This window comes from Panthera onca, chromosome B1, assembly GCF_046562875.1.
Source record: "Panthera onca isolate mPanOnc1 chromosome B1, mPanOnc1 haplotype 2, whole genome shotgun sequence".
In the NCBI taxonomy this organism is placed as follows: domain Eukaryota; kingdom Metazoa; phylum Chordata; class Mammalia; order Carnivora; family Felidae; genus Panthera; species Panthera onca.
This window is the reverse complement of record NC_138342.1, coordinates 177660625-177679440: the sequence shown is the minus strand read 5'-3', so window position 1 is coordinate 177679440 and position 18816 is coordinate 177660625. Positions and strand designations below refer to the sequence as shown.

Below are 18816 nucleotides of genomic sequence, written 5' to 3'. Positions count from 1 at the left end.
GTTGATTCTCCTGTGTTTTCCTGACACATATCCTCTGCAAACAATTTGGCTTCCCACTTTCCAAACTGTATGCCTCATTTTTATGGCTTCCTAATCACATTGGGTAGGGCTTCCAGAATATCAAATAAAAACGATAGAGTGGGAATGAGGTTTATTAATTGCTTTTGGTTTACAACTTGGGAAATCTGCACAAAGGAATCTGATAACAATCCGCAGATCAGCACTGGGGGACTGCCAATTTATAGAATTCTTTATCCAGGTATTTCTTCAATCTGGCCTTCAAACATGCTGGCAATTTCCATGATCCCAATGGAATATGAAGTCAGTAAACTTTCCTAAGATTCTGTGTGAGTCAGGCAGGACCTTTTATCAATGAGGAGGGGTGTCCCAGTGGTAGTGATGCCTTATACATTTTACTATAGCCCTAATCGCTTCCTGCTTAGGCAGTTTGATTGACTCCTCCCACCAAGGAGCCACCCTTTTTGCTTCATCCTGTGCTTGGCCCTAAGGAGATTCTCAGATGAAGGACACTCCCTGTCTCTTACTGTTCTTTTTTTTTTTTTTGAATGTTTATTTTTGAAGGAGAGAGAGAGTGAGTGGGGGAGGGGCAGAGAGAGAGGGAGACACAGAATCCGAAGCAGGCTCCAGGCTCCGAGCTGTCAGCACAGAGCCCGATGCGGGGCTCGAACTCACAAACCGTGAGATCATGACCTGAGCCGAAGTCAGACACCCGCCCGACTGAGCCACCCAGGTGCTCCACCGTCGAATTCTTCCCATAGGAGTGTGCCTAGAGAAATCAGGTTCTCAGAGATGCACGTCAGCTATACCATCACTGTCCTCAAGTGGTCATCAGGGAGAACAGTGGGGTCACTGATTTTACCAGCCAGTCTGCCTACCATGTTACTGTCAATGTCACTAAGCGCACATTAAGTGACCCAGTCCTTCCCTTCTCTTCCAAGTCATCCCAGCAGAGCAGTTTTCAAGGAGAGAATAAACCAGGCCAGAGGTGGTTGAAAATGTATTTATTTTTCTTCAAATGATCTTTTTCAAGCAATAAATAAAAACAGACATGTCAACTTTTCTAAAAAACAAAACCAAACAAAAAAGAAATCCCCTAAACTATATACATCCTACAGAAATACAAGCATATCAAATGTAGAAATGACATCACTCTGAAAGATGGGGCTATTTACAAAAGTTACAAGTATTGCATTGCTCTGTCTTGAAGAAGCCTCTTCCTCATATGACTCATAAGCTCTAAGAACAGGCAGGGTGCCCTTCGGGGACGGGGTTATCTTCAAGAGGTGAAACTCCCCATCTTTCTTGTTCGACAAGGAAAATGTAAGGAAAGACCCCAACGTCCAGACACTGTATTCAATTTGCCAACAACGTTCCACAGATCGGATGACTTTCGAGGAGCCTGAGAGGTGCCCCCTTCAGGAGGTCACATGCTCCTTGAGCTCCTGATAGAAACCATCTTGTCCCGCAGCCAGGCTGGGACGGGTGGCAAGACCCTGCTGAGCCAGTGACCAACCCCTGGCTGTGGTTTCTTCGGGACAAGCTAGTTCTGTCAGGAAGACTAGCCTTCCAGAAAGCAAGGCCATTTTCCCCATCTTGGCCGCACATGGGGCACACTTGGGGAGCTCAGAAACACACGGATGCCTCGGTCCCAGCTCCAGAAATCCTGGCCTAATTGGTCTGGGATAGCCTGGTAGCAAGGTTTTCAAAACTCCCCAGCAGATGCCGGCGGACAGTCAAGGTGAACCACCCCTTCTGTACTTTGGGCTCGGTGGCCAACTCCTGTCCCGATCAACCATCCTGCCTCCCTCTGTCCACTTTCCCACAGATGTTTGCATTTTTTTCTCATGGCACCCCAACCTTGTTGAAAACTCTGGAATCCAGTTCCAACAAGCACCTGAGCAAAATGGCCCCAGGAGGAAAGGACTGAGACTGTGAGCTCCCGGCCACCTGTTCATGGCACTTTCAGCCTGGCGTGTCTCCATGGGAAAGTCAGGTGTGTTACCCTCAGCGATCCACAAACAACCTTGGTCACACAAGATTCTGGGAGCTGACAGCAACCCTTGGTCTCTAGAGGAGATCCAAGGTAGCCAACAGCATGGCTGATAATCGGTGAAAGTGGCAATGTTTTCCGGCCATCGCAGAAAGTTTGCATCACCAGAAATCACTTCGTGGGAGAGAGGCCAATGGCAACCCACCTGACCATTTGAACTTCATTAGAGTTATGTCGAGTCATCAAAGAGGCTTCTGATGGCAGAATTATGACCACCTCCCCCAAATCCCCTCTTCCTATCAAGCCAATTTCCTATTTTTATTTCTGAGAGTTCTGGGACTCACGTTGTCATCAAGTACAAAGAAAATGGCTTTATAAATAGCAGTTTGACACAGTGACAGAAGACTTGAATTGGAAAGTGGGGGAAGACGTGTCTGGGGCTGGTCCTGAGCTCCGACTGTCCACATGGTTGGAATCCAGTCTGGGAAAACACAGGTTTTGGCGGATGTGCACTTGTTCTATAGAAAGTGAGTCTGTTCCAGGTTACTTTTCCTCCCCCTGCAACAGCCACCCTGCCCCCCAGGTCCATCTGCTGTTGGAACCCAGGGCTCCCTCAGCTGCAGAACCTTGTGGACCTCATTCACCACAAAACACAGAGCAACCTCCAGGAAGCAAGGAAAAAGTGGGAATGGCCAGCTGTGCCACCTCTAAATAGGTCCATTGTCCAGGCATCTTAACCCCTCCACACCTCACCCCTATTCAGCCAAGCAGCTCCTAGGGAATGAGGGAGCCTTTGGCTTTTCTAAAAACAGGAAGCGGGAACTCTGGCCTCACCCAAAGACAGGGCTTGACAAAGGCAGGATGAGTGATGCCAACACAGGTTCATGTTTATGGAAGGAAATGTAATGAACCTGGTCCTGTCTGGGATGCCAGGATAAGAAAGAGCATTCCAACACGATTCTGACATTGAGGCTTGAAGTTATTTACGGATGAGCAAGAATATTCATTTAGATCTAGACTCACAAGGGGCTAAAGAACAAAAAAACAAAAGAACAAAGAACAAAAAAACAACCAAAAAATAAACATGCTCTCATTTCTAGACAAGTTTGCAAATACCTCTAAGCTGGCACTCAGTAACAACACTGTTCCACACTACCACAATTGAAGTAACATGTAGCTTCCCTCCTCCCTCCCCCCAAGCCCAACCCACACACAACATCCTTCTCCCTCAAAAAGCCTTACCTCCGTTTGGAAAGGCCCCTTCAAATGGCATTATCCCAAGAATGGATTCCAAAATGGCACCCGAGCACCCACGGTGCCCATTCCAGGAGCCCAGCAGCCAGCTCCCAAGCAAAGGGTCTGCCCAGCTCCTCACACACACTCTTCCATCCTAGACCTGAAACATGGTGTCCATTCCCCTCTTTTTATTCAAATAAGGACCTTTAAAAAATATTCACCTAAGCCGGGGAATTTTAAGAAGGCAAGAATTTGTTGACGTACTTCTACTCTCACAGGACTCACATCACGTCTGGCTCTAGCTAGCTGGGTTCCCCAATGGTCCGGCCCAGTGATTCCCTGGAGGAAAATCTCCACTGCGCCCAATTTTTCAGGAGCACCTTATACAACATGGCATTTATCACAGATGATTTGCAAGTCCTCAGGCAGGTCTGTGAGAACATGCTCCCGCCAACTGGATCACCGATCCTCAGAAAGAAAAGACTGTACTGTCGGGATGTAAAGCCACTTTAGTGTTCCATGTGCCCAGGAACCAGCCTCAAAAGTCATCAAACAGCAGTCCTTACCTTCCTTCCACCTGCCACCCCACCCTGCCTGCTTCTCAGTGGCAACCAATCCCAGGTGTCTATCCCGCCACCTTGTCCACACCTGGGAGATGCCATTTCCCTTCTAACTGCTTCGACATTTGCACGCTACCGTGCTCCACTGCGGGACATCGACAGAAACATATCCAAAATTCACTGTCACTAGACTCCTTGTACTTACATACTCTGAGGAAATTCTTAATAAATACTTTTATTTATTACGAAGTGTAATTATTCACCTGTTGGTGACTTCAAAAGGAAAACCACGTCCTATAAGATTTCGTCAAAAAACATAAACAAAACATCGACCAAAAAACAAAAACAACCAAAAAAAAAAAAAAGCTGTTACAAGAACAAAAAAAGGACGAAGCACACAGAACCAGGCACTTCTGGCAAACTTGTTTTCTTTTTGTCCCTTTCCCACTCCCACCCGCCTCCCCCCCCACCTTAATAAAACTGGGTGGGCACATTTGCCAGGATCTGTGGGTTTCCTAACTTCAAGCCTTACCGCTTAAAAAAATGAGGTAAGAAATTCCTATCTGAAAAGTAACAGACACACAAACCAAACCAAGGTCTTCCCTGCCCGCTGAGGCAGCCGCAGCCGTTATTGCTCTAGGTTGGAGTGTTTTGTTTGCTCGTAGTAGGTGTATTCGAAGTCCTTATTGCCATTCTAGCTGGCCCCAGGCTGGCCCAGGAGGAGCAAAGGGGGAGGAGCTTGGCCGCCTGCTCCCCACGCTGGTCAGTCCCCGCGGGGCCGGCGGGCTCGCGGGGTGGGGGTGGGGGGCTCCGAGCGGCCCTAGCAGCTGGGGGACGTGGTGATGGGGCTGTGCAGGTAGGGCAGGCTGTTGGGGGCCGAGTGCACGCCCACCGACACCGGGAAGCTGAAGACAAACTGCGAGGTGGGGGTGGGGGTGGCCTTGCCCCGCTCCCGCAGGGGCCCCGAGGGGCTGGCGGCCTCCACGGCGCAGGACGTGGCCAGCACCTGCGACTCGAACTGCAGCAGCTGCCCCATGAAGCTGAAGTTGGGCGAGATGATGCTCCGCCGCTGCTTGACGAACTCGAAGGCCTCCTCCAGCCTCACCCGCTTCTTCATCATCAGGTAGGCCAGGCAGATGGTGGCCGAGCGCGAGATGCCCGCCTGGCAGTGCACCAGCACCCGGCCGCGGCAGTCCTTCACGGCATCTGGGGCAGAGAGCGCCACGCGGTTAGTGCCCTGCGCGCGCGGTCCCCAGGCTTCACCAGATGGCAGGTGCGGGCAGCGCCGCGGGGGGAGGGGTGGGGAGGGGAAGAGTGTTGGGGGAGGGGCACTCCGGGTCAAGGAATAACGTTGGCGGCCGAGGAGGGGGAGGAGGAAGCCCACCGCAAAGGACTCTAGGATTCCTTCCACCCATTCTGGGCTATTTTTTTGAGACTGATCCAAACAAATGCACTAAGCTTGGGAAAAATGCATGGTAAAGCCGGTTAAATCCCAACATACCTTCAAGGATTTCCATGTGCAGGAACAAAAACACTGGCCCAGTTCTCCCTTTATTTGTTTCCTCCCCATCCCCAAAGCCTTATCATCTAGACATCTGGAGCCACGCACGGAAAACGTTATTGCCTAGATAAGCTAACGGCCCGGCTGGGGAGTCTCTCTTCCTATCCCCACCCAACACAGCATCCAGGCAGTGAGCCTTCCTCAGAGGCACAGGGGAAACGGGCACAGCCCGGCGACCGCGCCCCTTCGGTCCCTCCTTCTGCAGGCAAGTACCCGTGGTTCCCTCACAACCTCCCGCACTTGGCCTGCACCCTGCACCACACCACCAGAGCCAACCTACCGATGTACTCAATGGCTTCCATGAACCAGGAACTGATGTCTGCCTTGTGGTTGTCTTCCACGGGAATGCACTTGTACTGATAGTGGCCTTCAAAGTGGTTCGGGCAATCGGAGGAGACATTCAACAGGGCCGTGATCCCCAGCGCGTCCAGCATGTCCCTCCGGGCAGCGTGGTAGGCACTGCCGAGGTAGAGGAAGGGAAGGATCTCCACAGGACCCCCCTGCGCCAGAAAGAGAGGGCAGAGTGCCCCCAACATCGTGAGTGTAAGGCCCCCAGGAAAATGGCCGGGTGCTTGGGACGGGCGGGGGGGTACCTGGGCGAGGTGGGCTTTCACAGGCCCAGGGGAGAACACCTGTGGACACAGCCCTTCCGGGTCTCCCCTTAGCCTGCGGGGGCTCCTGGCGGGACACCAGGCCCGGTGGGCTTCTCTAGCCTTTACGCTCCGCTCTGCTGTGAGCGGCAAAGCCAGGACAGGTCAAGGCTCGTGGGCCCCACCTGCCGGTTCAAGCAGCCCTCCTCCCCCTCGATAAATAAAGTGGCAGACACAACACCGGCCTTGCCACACCACTTGGGACACGAATCTACCCCTAACTCAGCGCCAGGCTGTCTGTTGTGGGGTCGAGGGGCTTATTTCCCTGGGCACATTAGAAATGTATGCTGTTTTGGCCTCACAGACAAGAGGCGGGATCTATGAGGAAATGTGGGCTGCAATTCGTGACGTTTTCCGAGTCAGACCAACTCAAATGGTCTGGGATCTGACAGCAGACTTGCTGGACCCTATGAATCCACTCCTTCTCCATCTAAGTGCAAAGGCTGGTAAGACACAGAGCAGCTTAAGCCGGTTTTCTTGGGGGAGGGTTGGCCAACCATTTATGTCCATTGGGCGTTTGCAATTGGCTTGTACACGGCAGGGTGGCCTGGCTCTTTCTACACAGCAGCCCACATGCGCTGGCTTCAGCAATCCCCGCGTGTCCGCATGTGAAGTTAGAGGCAAAGTCAGAAAGTTAGGTCTTTGTATGTTTCCAAATGAGGGTAATAAGAGGGAAGGAAGAAACAAATAGACCCTCCCTAACACTGCACCCCAGTACTCGGGGTTCACTCCATTCTCCCCAAATTGAGGCACTGGATCCAAAGCCTCTGAAAAGCAGAACTCTGAAAATAAGCCCCCTTGCCCCCGCCTCACCCCCTCCCATTGCCCCTTTCCCCCAGGCTCTGGGCCCGGGTCTACCTGGTCGTGCAGCGGGGTTCCGCAGGAGCCACAGCCCACGTCCAAGGACTCAGCAGTGCTGGGGGGAACAGCAGGTGGGATGGTTGCCAGGGCCTTCGTTTTGGAACAGAATTCTGGGTACTCGGAAGAAAACCTCTCATAGCCACCTGTAAAAGAGAAAGACGTTGGTGTTAATAGAGTCACGAAGCCGGCAAAACCCCAGAGAAGTACTTGAATCCCACTCCTGGACTGAGGAGAACGGCTGGGAAGCTGGGAACGGCCGGATCTACATTGGCCACCAGGTGGCGCTGTGGGCCCAGAGATCACGGCTATGGAGCCTTCAGAGAGCCGCATTTGGCCAGGGCTGCATCCTGAAGGCTGGAAGGGAAGTTTTAGGATCAAGACTTAGGTTTGGGAGGCAGATACAGAAAGGACGACGTGCAGGGGATATGCAGAAGGGACTTTCCACGGCAGCTTCTTGGGGTGATGACAAAGCATGGAAGACTGGCCATTGTGTGTTTCCAGGAGCCCCGAGGCAGTCTGGTGCTGGGCCTTGGGGCCTGCAAAGATGTCTGTCATCCCCCACCTCCAGTCCTGCCTTTGGAGAGGTTCTGCAATGTGGGAGAGAAGGAAAAAAAATTTACCCTGGCAGCAGCCCTTCTGGATCTCAGCAACAGAACAGATGCCAATCGCCCAGCCTCATGAACAGCTGTTCATCAGCAAGGGGCCAAAATAAGAGGAAACGGGCTTAAATATAAATCCCTCTTGCTACATACAGGTTTGGGGCAAGGCAGGATTTCCTGACCTGCGAGTTGCTAAGCTCTGGAATGGTTATCTGTGGGATCGTCTTCTGGGGAAGGGAGGTCTTTTAAGTAAAAAGAGATAAAGGGCCGACTTCTCTGGAATAGTGTTAGTGCCAAGCCGAAAAGCTCCTGCTGGCTGGCGGAGGGCAGAGAGGCAGGAGAGGAGCAGGAAACACTAGAAGAGAAACGCTTGGTCAGTATCCGATTTACTCTCAGTTCTGGGACTTTGCTTTGCGAGTAACTTAGCATCCACGGTCCTTGTGTGGCCCTGCTTGTATTTTTATCTTGCAGTTTCCATAGGACCCGAAACATATTACAAATTCATTCAGGAGAGCCTACAGGTTGTGAAGCGACCACTGTAACGGACCCATTCAACCAACAGTCCCGAATGTAGCTAGCACCGTTAAATCCTGACGCGTAAGCGGCATGGTGTCACGGGTTCCTAGAGACATTCGTGGTAACCTTCCGACATGCAGACATGTGACAGTCAATCACTTGCCCAGATCCCAGCCCTAGAAAATTCTGCTTTGCAGAAGAAGGGAATGCTTCTTCGCCACATCATAAGGCTTACAGAACAGGGTATACATTTTTTCCTCTCTGTTCCCCTCCATTCCCTCCCTCGGGATATAAATGGGGATCTCTCTGGTCACAGGCCCGGCTCCTGCTGAGTCACAATAACCAGCTTCCCCCGGAGGAGAGGGCCCAGTACTGGCAGCTTCGGGCGCGTTGGTGGCCTTAATGGTCATCTCAGCACAGGGGCACCCCTCCTTCCCATTAGCACCCCCTTTTCTTTACAAGGCTACAAACATTGCTGCCCCAAATGCAGTGAATCATAATGAGGGAAGATGGCTCTTCCAGCAAATGTCTTTAGCTCAAGTTCCTAAGGTAGAACTCTGGGAAACTTCCTTAAATGTTCCCCTTTGAAAGGCAGAAAGGGAAGTGAATCAATCAACAAACCATTGTTGAACACCTATATATAAAGCCATTAGCTGTTACTCTATGTATTTCTATAGGATTTAAAGACTTTTAAGTAAAATGATTTCCTGTGTTTATTACGTAATTTGAGCTGTTCAAATATGCTGTTTTCAAAGCTATGGAAGACATGGGCGGTGCGCTCCCAAAGCTTGTCACCCAGACAGGCAGACTAGCGGTGCCCCCCTGAAAGCGAGTGCTGGAGACACAGGAGCGCCAGAGCCAGGCTGTGAGGTCACCGAGGAGGAGCACCCCCCCACACACACACCAAAGGGCAGCGGAAGTAGGAGGAGCCTCAGAGTGGTCAACACACAATGTCCTTCCCATTGCTGAGAAGGTGCGGGACAGGGCACCAGACTGAAAAGGCCTGCGTTGAATCCCAACCTGGTCAAGTCATCAAGCTGTGCGGCCTGGGGCTGTCATCGAACCTCTCTGAGCCTCTCCCTCACTTGTAAAGTGTGATGAGACATCCGCACCTGGCATCCTCTGAGGACTGATTGGAACAGCCAGTGCTCTGCACCTGGCCTCGGGGAGGCACCTAACGAAGACTTCCTTTTCTGGCACTTACAAGGGGACTCCAGCATTACGGGCAATTTCCCAGACTCTGGACAGCCCTCTCCTCCTGGGCTTTACTTATTTTTCCAGTCACAGTCTTGAGATCTGGTAGTTAGACAGCAGAAGGGCTGAGTTCACTGTCTGAGTTCCAGGACCTTTCCCCATAGGGGACATTTGCTGCCTCCAGATCGATCCTCCGTCAGCCCCGCAGGTGGCACAGCACCCACAGCCCAGAAGGCTCCCGAGCTGGCCGATGCCCTCAGGGTGTGGCAGGCAGGGGGGGAGCAGCCAACTGGGAGGGACAGAGGTGACCCGGGGGGTCAGGCCAGGCTTGAAGGGGGGCCATTTGTCATCCGCACCACCCCCAAGCCTCTCATAACAGGGCAGAGAGGGTGGGAGAAGGCAGCATTAGAGTGGAGCAGAAACAGGATTACTGAGGTCCGTTCCCTTTGGCAGCTCTTTAAAGAACAAGCAGAAAGGAACCAAGTGAACAAGCAGATTTGCCTGAGGGACTGGAGTGTCCCAGGCAGGCAGCCGTGGAAGGGATTCTCCCTCCTGAGCTGTCGCTAGCTCTGGAGGGTCTGTGGCTGACCGTTATGAAGAGTTGCACCCAAGGAGCTCCTTCCTGCGGGTGGAGAGCGGCACCGGGCTGGGACCTCGGCTGCGCGCAGCATGGATGGACAGCCCCAGAGCACGCAGGCGGGGTGGCAGGCGGGGTGGCAGGGACGGAAGGCTGCAAGTGAGGAACCACCCACGTCCACACTCCACAAGACCAGCACGTCCACGCCGGGTATCGGCTCCACGTTACTAAAAGGGATAGAGGAAATGCTCACTATGTGCCAGGTTCTTCCCAAGCAGCAGTCCTTGAGGGGTGACTGGCCCCAGTTTTACAGATGAGGAAACTGAGGCACAGGGCAACCTCAGGTAAGGGCAGTGCCAGCGTTCAGGCCACTGGCCTCGAAGCCACCTGCTAGTCTGGCCACCGGGAGCCGACCCTGCTGTGTGCCCATCTCTGCCTTCCTGGTGGTCCTTCTCCCGGGGGAGGCACAGACTGCCGGTTTCATCCCATTGAAGACACATGTAGAAACAGAAAGGATCTGGACACTCGTGACATTTCACCAAACTCCGCGTCTAAACGGTGTTTTTCAAACTACAGGTTGCCACTAAAGAGTCATGACTAGCACTCTTTATTTAAGGAAACACAACAGGATAGAAACGTCTAGAATCCACTGCATTTAAAGAAGGTAGAAGTTCATGGGCCTCTGGTTTCAGGTGTATCTGTATCCCTACGGGGTCACGATGCAAGGATTTCAGACTGTTATCATCTTTAACTTCTGATACTCTGCGATTCTAAATGTCACAAACTTCTCTGCAAAGCAGGTGTCTAAGATCTGCATTTCTAGCTTCTGAATGCAGTTTCATGACACATACACCAATGACTTTCCGCCTGTTTTGTGTAGCTCCAATTGGATGTAATTCCATAACAGATATTCTGACTAATTTTGACCTGTTTTTCCCATGTTCTTAATAATAGACTTTCTGGGGGCGCCTGGGTGGCTCAGTCGGTTGAGCGTCCGACTTCGGCTCAGGTCATGATCTCGCGGTCCATGAGTTCGAGCCCCACATCGGGCTCTGTGCTGACAGCTCAGAGCCTGGAGCCTGTTTCAGATTCTGTGTCTCCCTCTCTCTCTGCCCCTCCCCTGTTCATGCTCTGTCTCTCCCTGTCTCAAAAATAAATAAAACGTGGGGCGCCTGGGTGGCTCAGTTGGTTGAGTGTCCGACTTCAGCTCAGGTCATGATCTCACAGTCCATGAGTTCAAGCCCTGCGTCAGGCTCTGTGCTGACAGCTCAGAGCCTGGAGCCTGCTTCAGATTCTATGTCTCCCTCTCTCTCTGACCCTCCCCTGCTCATGCTCTGTCTCTCTCTGTCTCAAAAATAAATAAAAACATTAATAAATAAATAAATAAATAAATAAATAAATAAAACGTTAAGAAAAAAAATTAAAGAAAAAATAATAGACTTTCTGGTCTTAAAGCTCTCATTTTCTCATCTTAATTTTGAAACGTGAGAGTCTAGAGGGAAGAAAAGGAATATAATACCCCCCCCCAACTTTTTTTGAGGGATAATCACATCCACAGCTAGCTGAACTCCACGCTCTTTTTCTCATACAAAGCAAGACAACTGTCACAGCTTACTGAAAAGGATGACCCACTGTCCACACGTCCATGCAGGGCTGCGATGTGCGCATAACAGTGCTATAGAAAGGACAGGCTGGTGCAGTGCCGATCACATCACCACAGTAGGACTCTTCGTGGGGTCTGTGATGGGGAAGCCAGTCATTTGGTGGGGACAGTGGTCACAGATCTTAATATGGCTGTCGCTCTTCCAGTCACCCTCTCTCAAACACTCAGAATGTCACCCGTTCACAGACAGGGGCTTGCTCTCCTGGGACTTCATTATCAGTACGAGCCAAACGCTGCCCAGCAAGAAAGTCTGGGGTCATTTGACTTTGAGAACTCCCGTTGATGCGGGTGTTAACTTAGTAAGCACCCACGTAAACGCTGAGCAGTGCTGAAGATTTACCTAAGTGAGCTTCCCACCCTGGGACCCCACACACAGACCTGCGCGTCCTGGGCCAGCTGGCTGACACTTAATGCCACCCTGGAGCTGGAGCTGGTTCACGGTCCCTCCCAGTCCTTCTGGGCTATCTGCTACATTCAGCAAGCTGGCTGGTGCTGCCTTCCGCTGGAGAGTGAACTTTTCTTCCTGTCAAACTTCCTTTGTTAGGCGGCAACTGCCTCCCAGTAAGGAAACTGGCTATCTGGTTTCAGATGTTCTGATTTTTTAAAGGAATTTTTTGGCTCCTTGGAAAAGCCACCTTCCCTCAGTTCCCAGTGTAGCCCGTCTCTCCTATAAGCCCTCAGGACAAGCCCAAGGGACCTGTGATAGGCTTCCTAGTGATAGGGTTTTCACTTTCAATTGATACCTGCGCCCCGGTCTTCTGTTACTTTTGTTGATTGGAAATATCCAGGTCGAAGGAGTTTGCTTCGCTCGGGTCATTCTTTAAAGAATGACAACAGAGGTGAGAGATTAGCTCTAAGGCCTGCCATTGTGTGTAATTCTAATGCTCTCAATCCTTGGCTGGCACGGGCATTGTATCATATTTATAAGAAGAAAGGCCAGTCCGTTTCTCTTTGGGTCAAAAGGTGTGCAACCTCATCCCCCCCCCAACCCCCTCCCGCCGGGGTTTGCTGTCTGCTGCCACTGACCTCCTGGGGGACTAGGATGGGCCAGGAAAATGGAGACAGAGAGAGACAAGACCCAGCTCAGCTGCTGGCTGAGCGCTCCCCCCACTCCGTCATTGGCCTTGGGGGCTGTTTCCTACAGAAAGTGTAATGTCAGTCTGTAGGATCAGGCCTTAGGACTACAGTGTATGTGAGTCCCAACCTGGAGGGAGAAGCTATCTAATTGATATCTAATTGATCGTCCCACTGCCTCAAGACAGGGCCAGGACAACTTTTAAATCAGAACTTAAAAAACGGACAGAAGTCATGAGCTGAGATGAATTTGAGACAGGAGAAAAGTAAGGTATTAGGGTAAGAAAATGCCCTTTTTGTCCTTCTCTAATGATCAGGGTCTAAAACCCTCATCTGAGGAGCTATCAAGGAAAGAAAGGGAGTTCAAATGAGTTGTGTATTCTAATGAAATCTGAAAAGCTGAAATTTCTAAACTTTCCCCCAAAATGCCTTACAGGACTTTAAATAAAATGAGCTTAAAGTTGGGGGGTGGGGGTGGGGGGGGGGGAAGATTTGCCCCAATGGGAATCTTCTACTAGCAAAAAGACCAGAGAGTGTAGTGATTTAAGGTTATCGTTCTTAGCAAAACTTGGGATAACATTTAGGGAATGTAAAGGCCAGGCAGCATTTTATTGGTATTAAGTAACATTTACTCTTAACTAGGAATTCTTGCATGTGGTATTAGTTAACCACCTGCAGTTAACTCATTTCTACCAACGCATGTCCACGTGGCAGAAATAGAAAACTCAGATTATTAAACACAATTAGTTGGTAGAATTAGATAGCCTTTGGCTGGAAAGGATAATATAACTTCCGAAAATATTCTGTTTTTCTGTTCCTGTAGGTTGGCAGAGAACAGTCGGGTCTGGCCACTTTTCCTTTCACATTCCCCACCACATGTGCAATGAGATATATAGAAAGTCCCATTAGATGGAAATTAAAATGAACAACTCCGATGGGAACCAAATTACCCAACACTGAATCAATTTAGGCATTTACTAAAGATAATCTAAGGGGCTTTTCCTCCCCAGTTTCCCATTAGTTCTCCGCCCCCAGAGTGCCCTTCCATGAACCCACATTTTCTCCATTTTACTGGCTTCTCCACTAGAACTTAGGAGGCATGGCTGTCCTCTTCCAGCGGTGTGGGAGCAGACACTTCCCGGTTCTCCCTCAACTCACTAGGGATGCCTTTTCATTACAGGGCCAAGGGAAGGAAGGGGAACGGTGTTAATTAATACTTCCTCTGCTTAGCACACATATGAAAAGAAGCCAGGTTAATAGCATACGACCCTGTGAGCCTGGAAGCTTCTACCATCACTACAGAACAAGCCCCTCACCACCACCACCACCACTGAATTTTAGGCTGCTGCTTCCAAAGCAGGCTCCTTTCCCTTAGAAGACACAGCTGTTCAGCTGAGTGTACTGGCTACTCCCTCTGGCCTGTTCCAGAAGAGGCATTAGTTCAACCTGCCGCCCAGGCCTAGATACTAAAGAATATCGACTTTGAGAAGGGGAAGGTCGGCCTCCCCACCACCCCAGGTCAGACAATAGGAAGCAGTACAGGGCCCCATAGGAAAGAGCCGTTAGATGGCTCCTTTTCCTCCCTCCAGGGACCTCGCCAACGACCAGGGAACTGTCATTTTACCCAGAGGCTTCTGCCCTACTCAGTCTTTAACATTAGCCTCGCGCCCAGCAGCCTAACTGATCTGGCTCTGGGCTCTCCCCTGCGGGTCCAGGGAGGTGCCACCAGCGGGAGGAGGAAACCTTAAAAGCACGCCTCCCTCCCAGGGGCTTAAGCGTCCTGGAGCCCGGAAGCCCAGGGGTCAAGGTCCCCGACCGAGCTGCTGCTCTAGGGCGATCCCCTACGGGTTTCTTCCAGGAAGAAAAACAAAACAAAACGCAGCCAGCCTCCACGTGGATCTGCACCACCTCGAGAAGAGCCCTGGCTTCCGAGCCCGCGAAGGAAGGCACAGGCTCGGGCTCTCCATCAGGAGGGATCCAGGGCAGCGCGGCTCGGAGTGCAGCCCGTGCCACCCGAAAGGGCTATCTCCCGGGAGAAATTTCTCCCATTGTCGCCATGGACGCCGGCACCAGGCAGGGGAGGGGAGGCGCGCTCAGCATTCCGGACCCCCACATTGGCACGGGTGGAAGCCGGACGTGCGTCTGCCGGGCGCTCCGGGCACAGCTCGGCCCCCAGGCAGGCGAGGCCGCCGAGTCCCAGGAGCCCGGCTCGCCGGTCCTTCCGGTGCCACTCCTTCCCGGCACTTTCTCTTAAAGCGCTTTGGGGAGAAAAAAGGAAGATTAGGCTGGATCGGAGGTGCAAAAGGCAGCTCTCACAGAGAAAGAAATATCAGCAAAATCGCCTTAGTAGTTCAACCAAAGGTCAACAGCAGCATTTCCCCAGCAGCTGACAGGTCAAATGGCCAGGAAACAACTGCCGAGAACAAAGCCCCCCGCTGTTCGGCAGGGGCGAACCCGGCTCGGCGGCACTGAGCAGTTTTGTTGTGCTTTTTGGAAAGGGCGGTGGGGAGAGGTTTCCGCCCCTCCTCCCTCCACCACCTCCCTTCCTCCGGGGCGAGCAGGTCCGGAGGGGAAAGAAAGGAGGGAGGAGGCGAAGGACGCCGGCAGGGAAAGGAGCGGCTCTTTGAAGGCCAGGGTCTGAAACGCCTCTCGGGTTCGGAGGGGAGGACCGGACGCGGGCGAAAGAATGCGCGGAATGCGGCAGTAGGAAGACGGGGCGCAGCGCGGCAGGGGCGCCCCTACCCACACCCCGTCCTGACGGCTCTCCCACCCGAGGAACGTCAGGGACCGGCACCCGACGAGGCCCGGCAGGTGCGGCCGGGGCACCGTCCCTCCAGTTACTTAGCACGCGGTCCTTTGGGGGTTTCTGACTTCCAGATTTGACCAGAACTCCCGTCCCCGAAGAGTTTCTCCAGGTTTCACTTAAGTCAAGCACGCGCTAACAAGACAGTCGAGAACCCCGTCTGAACAAAAGGTCGTACTTCTCCGCGGCCTGAATTTAAGGGGCACGTTCGCGTCTCGCGTTCCCCGAAACTCAGTCCTCCCGCCCCTCCCCCCTCCCCCGCTCCCGGAGCTGGGGTCTAGCCCGAGGCGGGAGAAGTTGGCCACCTTCCAGGCGGAGCTCGGAGTTGGGCAGCAGATAGCTCCACGCAATGTCCGCAACCCGATCTTCCTTTCTGCATTTACCAAGCCGATCCCACCTCGGCGCTCGCCCTTCTTCACCGTATTCCCCACCTCTCGGGTTCAAGGGGTCGGACTCAGTGCAGGGCCCGAGCACGCCAAAACGACAGGCTTGACCTTCCGCACCCGCACACTAGCACCGGGAGCACCTCCCTGGACTATATATGGGTGGGCAACGCAGTGGAGCCGCTACGCCTAAGAGACCTGACGGTTAGTGAGCGTAAATAAATGCAGTCTCCAGGAAGAGTACCGACTTGCAGGTGACAGAGGAAACGCACCTTCACCGTCTCTGAGGACTTCAGGCGCTCGCACTTGCACACAAACGCACGAAAACCTTGCAAACCCATGCAAAACAGCACGCACAAAGGAGTACCTGGGTACCCACGCAGCCACGAGTCCCTCCAGGCACTTACTTCTTCCCTTGCCCACTAAGGCGCAGGCCGCCAAGCCCCGCGACACCTACCCTCCAGCTCGCGCCCCGGCGCCAGAGTTTACCTTTGAGCAGGCAGATGTCGGTGCGCTCGGCGTTGCGGCGCAGCGCCTGCACTACCAGCGACACGGTGCTGTCTTCGCGGAGGCTCTCCGCGCGCGGGCTGCGCTCGTCGTAGACTATGACCGCCGAGTAGAGGCCGGAGCGCAGGCGGGCGCGCACCTCCTCCTCCGCGGGCAGGATCTGCTCCAGGCTCACCGAGCCCTTGGCCCGCCGCCGCACGATGGTGTTGCAGCGCACGTTGACCGAGCCTCGGATGTAGCCCGCGCTGTGCGCCAGGAACGGTCTGCAGTCCAGGAGCAGGCACTTGCCGCCGCTCAGCAGCCCAAAGGCGCCGTGGCTGCCGCTGCCGCCCGCGCCGCCGCCGTTCTCTTCCCGGTTCATCAGCCTTTTGAGCACGCTGCAGTCCATCTCCCGCAGCTCCTCCACCGTCACCATGGTCGCCGGGAACCGCGGCTGCTGGGCACGCGAGGAGGAGGCGAAGGGGACCCGGGCCAGTTGGGCTGCAGGAGGGGACAAGCGGGGGCTAAAGGAAGCGCGTGCAGAAGTGGCCGCAAACTTGGCCCCCACGGCCTCCCACGGGCGAGACTCTTCTCCCCGGTCCCCTTCCTCCAGCAGTCTCGCGGTTACATAGCAGTCCGAGCGGCCTCGGGCACCGGGCGGCACCGCGCGCGGTGCTGAGGGGAAGGTGAAGGGGAGTGTGTTTATGGGAGAGAGAACCACCGGGGCTCCCTTCTGTTGCTGCCTCTATTGTATTTTGCCCGTTGTGCCGCTGCCGCCGTAGCCGCCACCGGCGCTGCCGTTCGGGCCGCTGCCGCTCGCCACCGACAGCCGGAGCTCCGCGCACTGCCCCGCCAGAGTTTCCTCTTTAGCTTGTAGATGTATTAATGCTCCTCTGCACTCCCCCGGGAGGGGGCAGATTCATTACTACCTCGAGAGGCCCCGCCCCTTGCCATTCTGGGCCTCGCGCCCTCCCCCCCGCCCCCCGCGCCGGCTCCCCGCCCCGCGCCTGCTCCCTCGGCCCCGCCTGCCCCTCCCCTGCCCCCTCCCCTGCGCGTGAATGGAGCGCGGGCCGCTTGCGCCCAGTCATGGGAACGCGACGTCACAAAGAGCAGAGTAAACAGGGCGCTCGGCGCTCGCCTTCAGGCCCATTCATAAAACCGAGACCTAGAGGAAGAGGGAGGCGGCCTCCGACCGGCAGGCGAGCGGCCGCGCCAGGACTTTGTGAATGGAACGCGGCAGCGCCTGTCGCAGCCCGCCGGCCGGCCCCGGCCTCTTCGGCACGCGTCCCGCCCGGACCCTAGTGGCAGTCCAGCCATTCCTCCCCGCCGCGGCGATGCGGCGTTCGGCGTACGGAAAACGGCCCGCCGGGAAGCCGGCCTAACGGCGGCCGGGGCTCGGTTTTGGAGGTTTCATTCCTTTTTGCCCCCGTGCTTCCCCCTTAGCAGCCTCGCAGGTCTCCTCCCGCGAACCGAAGTGCAGAGGGCAGCGTTGCCCCGCTGCCCAGCGGGCATGGCCGGGGACCTCCTCGCCCGGGGCTTACGGAGTGCGTTCCGCCCGGCCGGTCGTTTTGTCAAAGCGACTCCTCAGACGTTAGCTTCTGCATTAGCGTGATCGATTTTCATCTCAAGCCATTAAATCAGCTTTATAGCTTCCCGAGAACGTGGGCAAGCCCTAACTTACAAGATGAAAGAGAAAAGCCCTCCTGCCCCGCAGCCCAGTAGTAGTGAGGTGTTGGGTTTGTTGCTTTACGACCCAGAGGGAGGCATTAATTGCCGGAATGCTGTTCCTATGGAGGAAGGTAGGGGTGCCACTCCCGTCCACGCTTCCTAAAGATGTTTATTGAATCCCGGTGGGGGGAAAACCCGACGTTTTAGGCTTTTGGAAAAGACTTCACCTCATCTTGCATGCATGTGAATTGTTTTCTCAGGAAATGACAGTTACGGTCTACATTTGGTGCGAGGCTAGACCCTGAGAAATTGACGCGTAAAGGATTGAATAAGTTCTGAGGGTGATTCAGGTTTCCATGCATCCCTCTTTCCAGGTCATGTAGCATTTTTCCCGCCCCCAGTTTTACTTAGGCATTTAATATCCCAGAGGCCGCTTTTGGCATAGGGTTTGCGCGCGCCGCGGTGGGGACACGACACAAGCCAAAAATTATTCGCCCGACATCTTGCCAAATCTTGTTAGTGAGAATTAACCACCGAGCGGGGGAATTACAGGACTCGCTCGCGGCCCCGGTAGCAGCGGGGTCGGGCCTTCCATTCTGGGTCTCCCCTGGAAGCACGACCCAAGCAGCGACGGCCGCCGCGGGGTCCTTCCCGCCCCAAACCCGGCCTTCCGCTCCGCCTTTGTTACTAGCAGAGCGGTTCCCTGGAGCTCTCATCTCCGGGCCCCCAGGACCCCTCCTCCACTCCCCAGCCGGGCCTCGGGAGGGGGCCCCCCGGCTTCCGAGGCCTACCACCCGCGCTCCCCTCCTACTGCGCCGCGAATCCCCTGATACCCGGGCTCAGGTCAAGTAGGGGATCTTCCTTTTACCTCGGATTACAAAATGGCTCAGCACGGCACTGCACTGATCCGGTTTCTACTTAGCATTTAATAATTTGTTCATATAAATTTTTTGCAATTAATTTTGTTTTAAAAA

The 18816-nt window shown here is 53.9% G+C and overlaps 1 protein-coding gene across 1 annotated transcript; it reads right to left on the bottom strand.

Annotated features, from left to right (window-relative positions):
• Positions 1–1007: 1007 nt before the first annotated feature.
• Positions 1008–17152, bottom strand: DUSP4 (dual specificity phosphatase 4). Its single transcript, XM_060653144.3, has 4 exons — positions 16178–17152; positions 6877–7022; positions 5649–5868; positions 1008–5013 (listed from the first exon to the last, which is right to left on the bottom strand). Exons 1-4 carry the CDS (start codon positions 16608–16610, stop codon positions 4628–4630), a joined length of 1185 nt encoding a protein of 394 aa, XP_060509127.1. The 5' UTR covers positions 16611–17152; the 3' UTR covers positions 1008–4627.
• Between the last annotated feature and the right edge of the window lie 1664 nt (positions 17153–18816).

Bases quoted from the DNA above. Each gene is read 5' to 3' on its own strand.
- DUSP4 (XM_060653144.3), bottom strand. From the start codon at position 16,610: ATGGTGACGGTGGAGGAGCTGCGGGAGATGGACTGCAGCGTGCTCAAA. The intron at 7,023-16,177 runs GTAAACTCTGGC...TCTCTTTTACAG, and splicing joins CGACATCTGCCTGCTCAAAG to GTGGCTATGAGAGGTTTTCT. The intron at 5,014-5,648 runs GTAGGTTGGCTC...TCTCTGCCCCAG, and splicing joins GGAAGCCATTGAGTACATCG to ATGCCGTGAAGGACTGCCGC.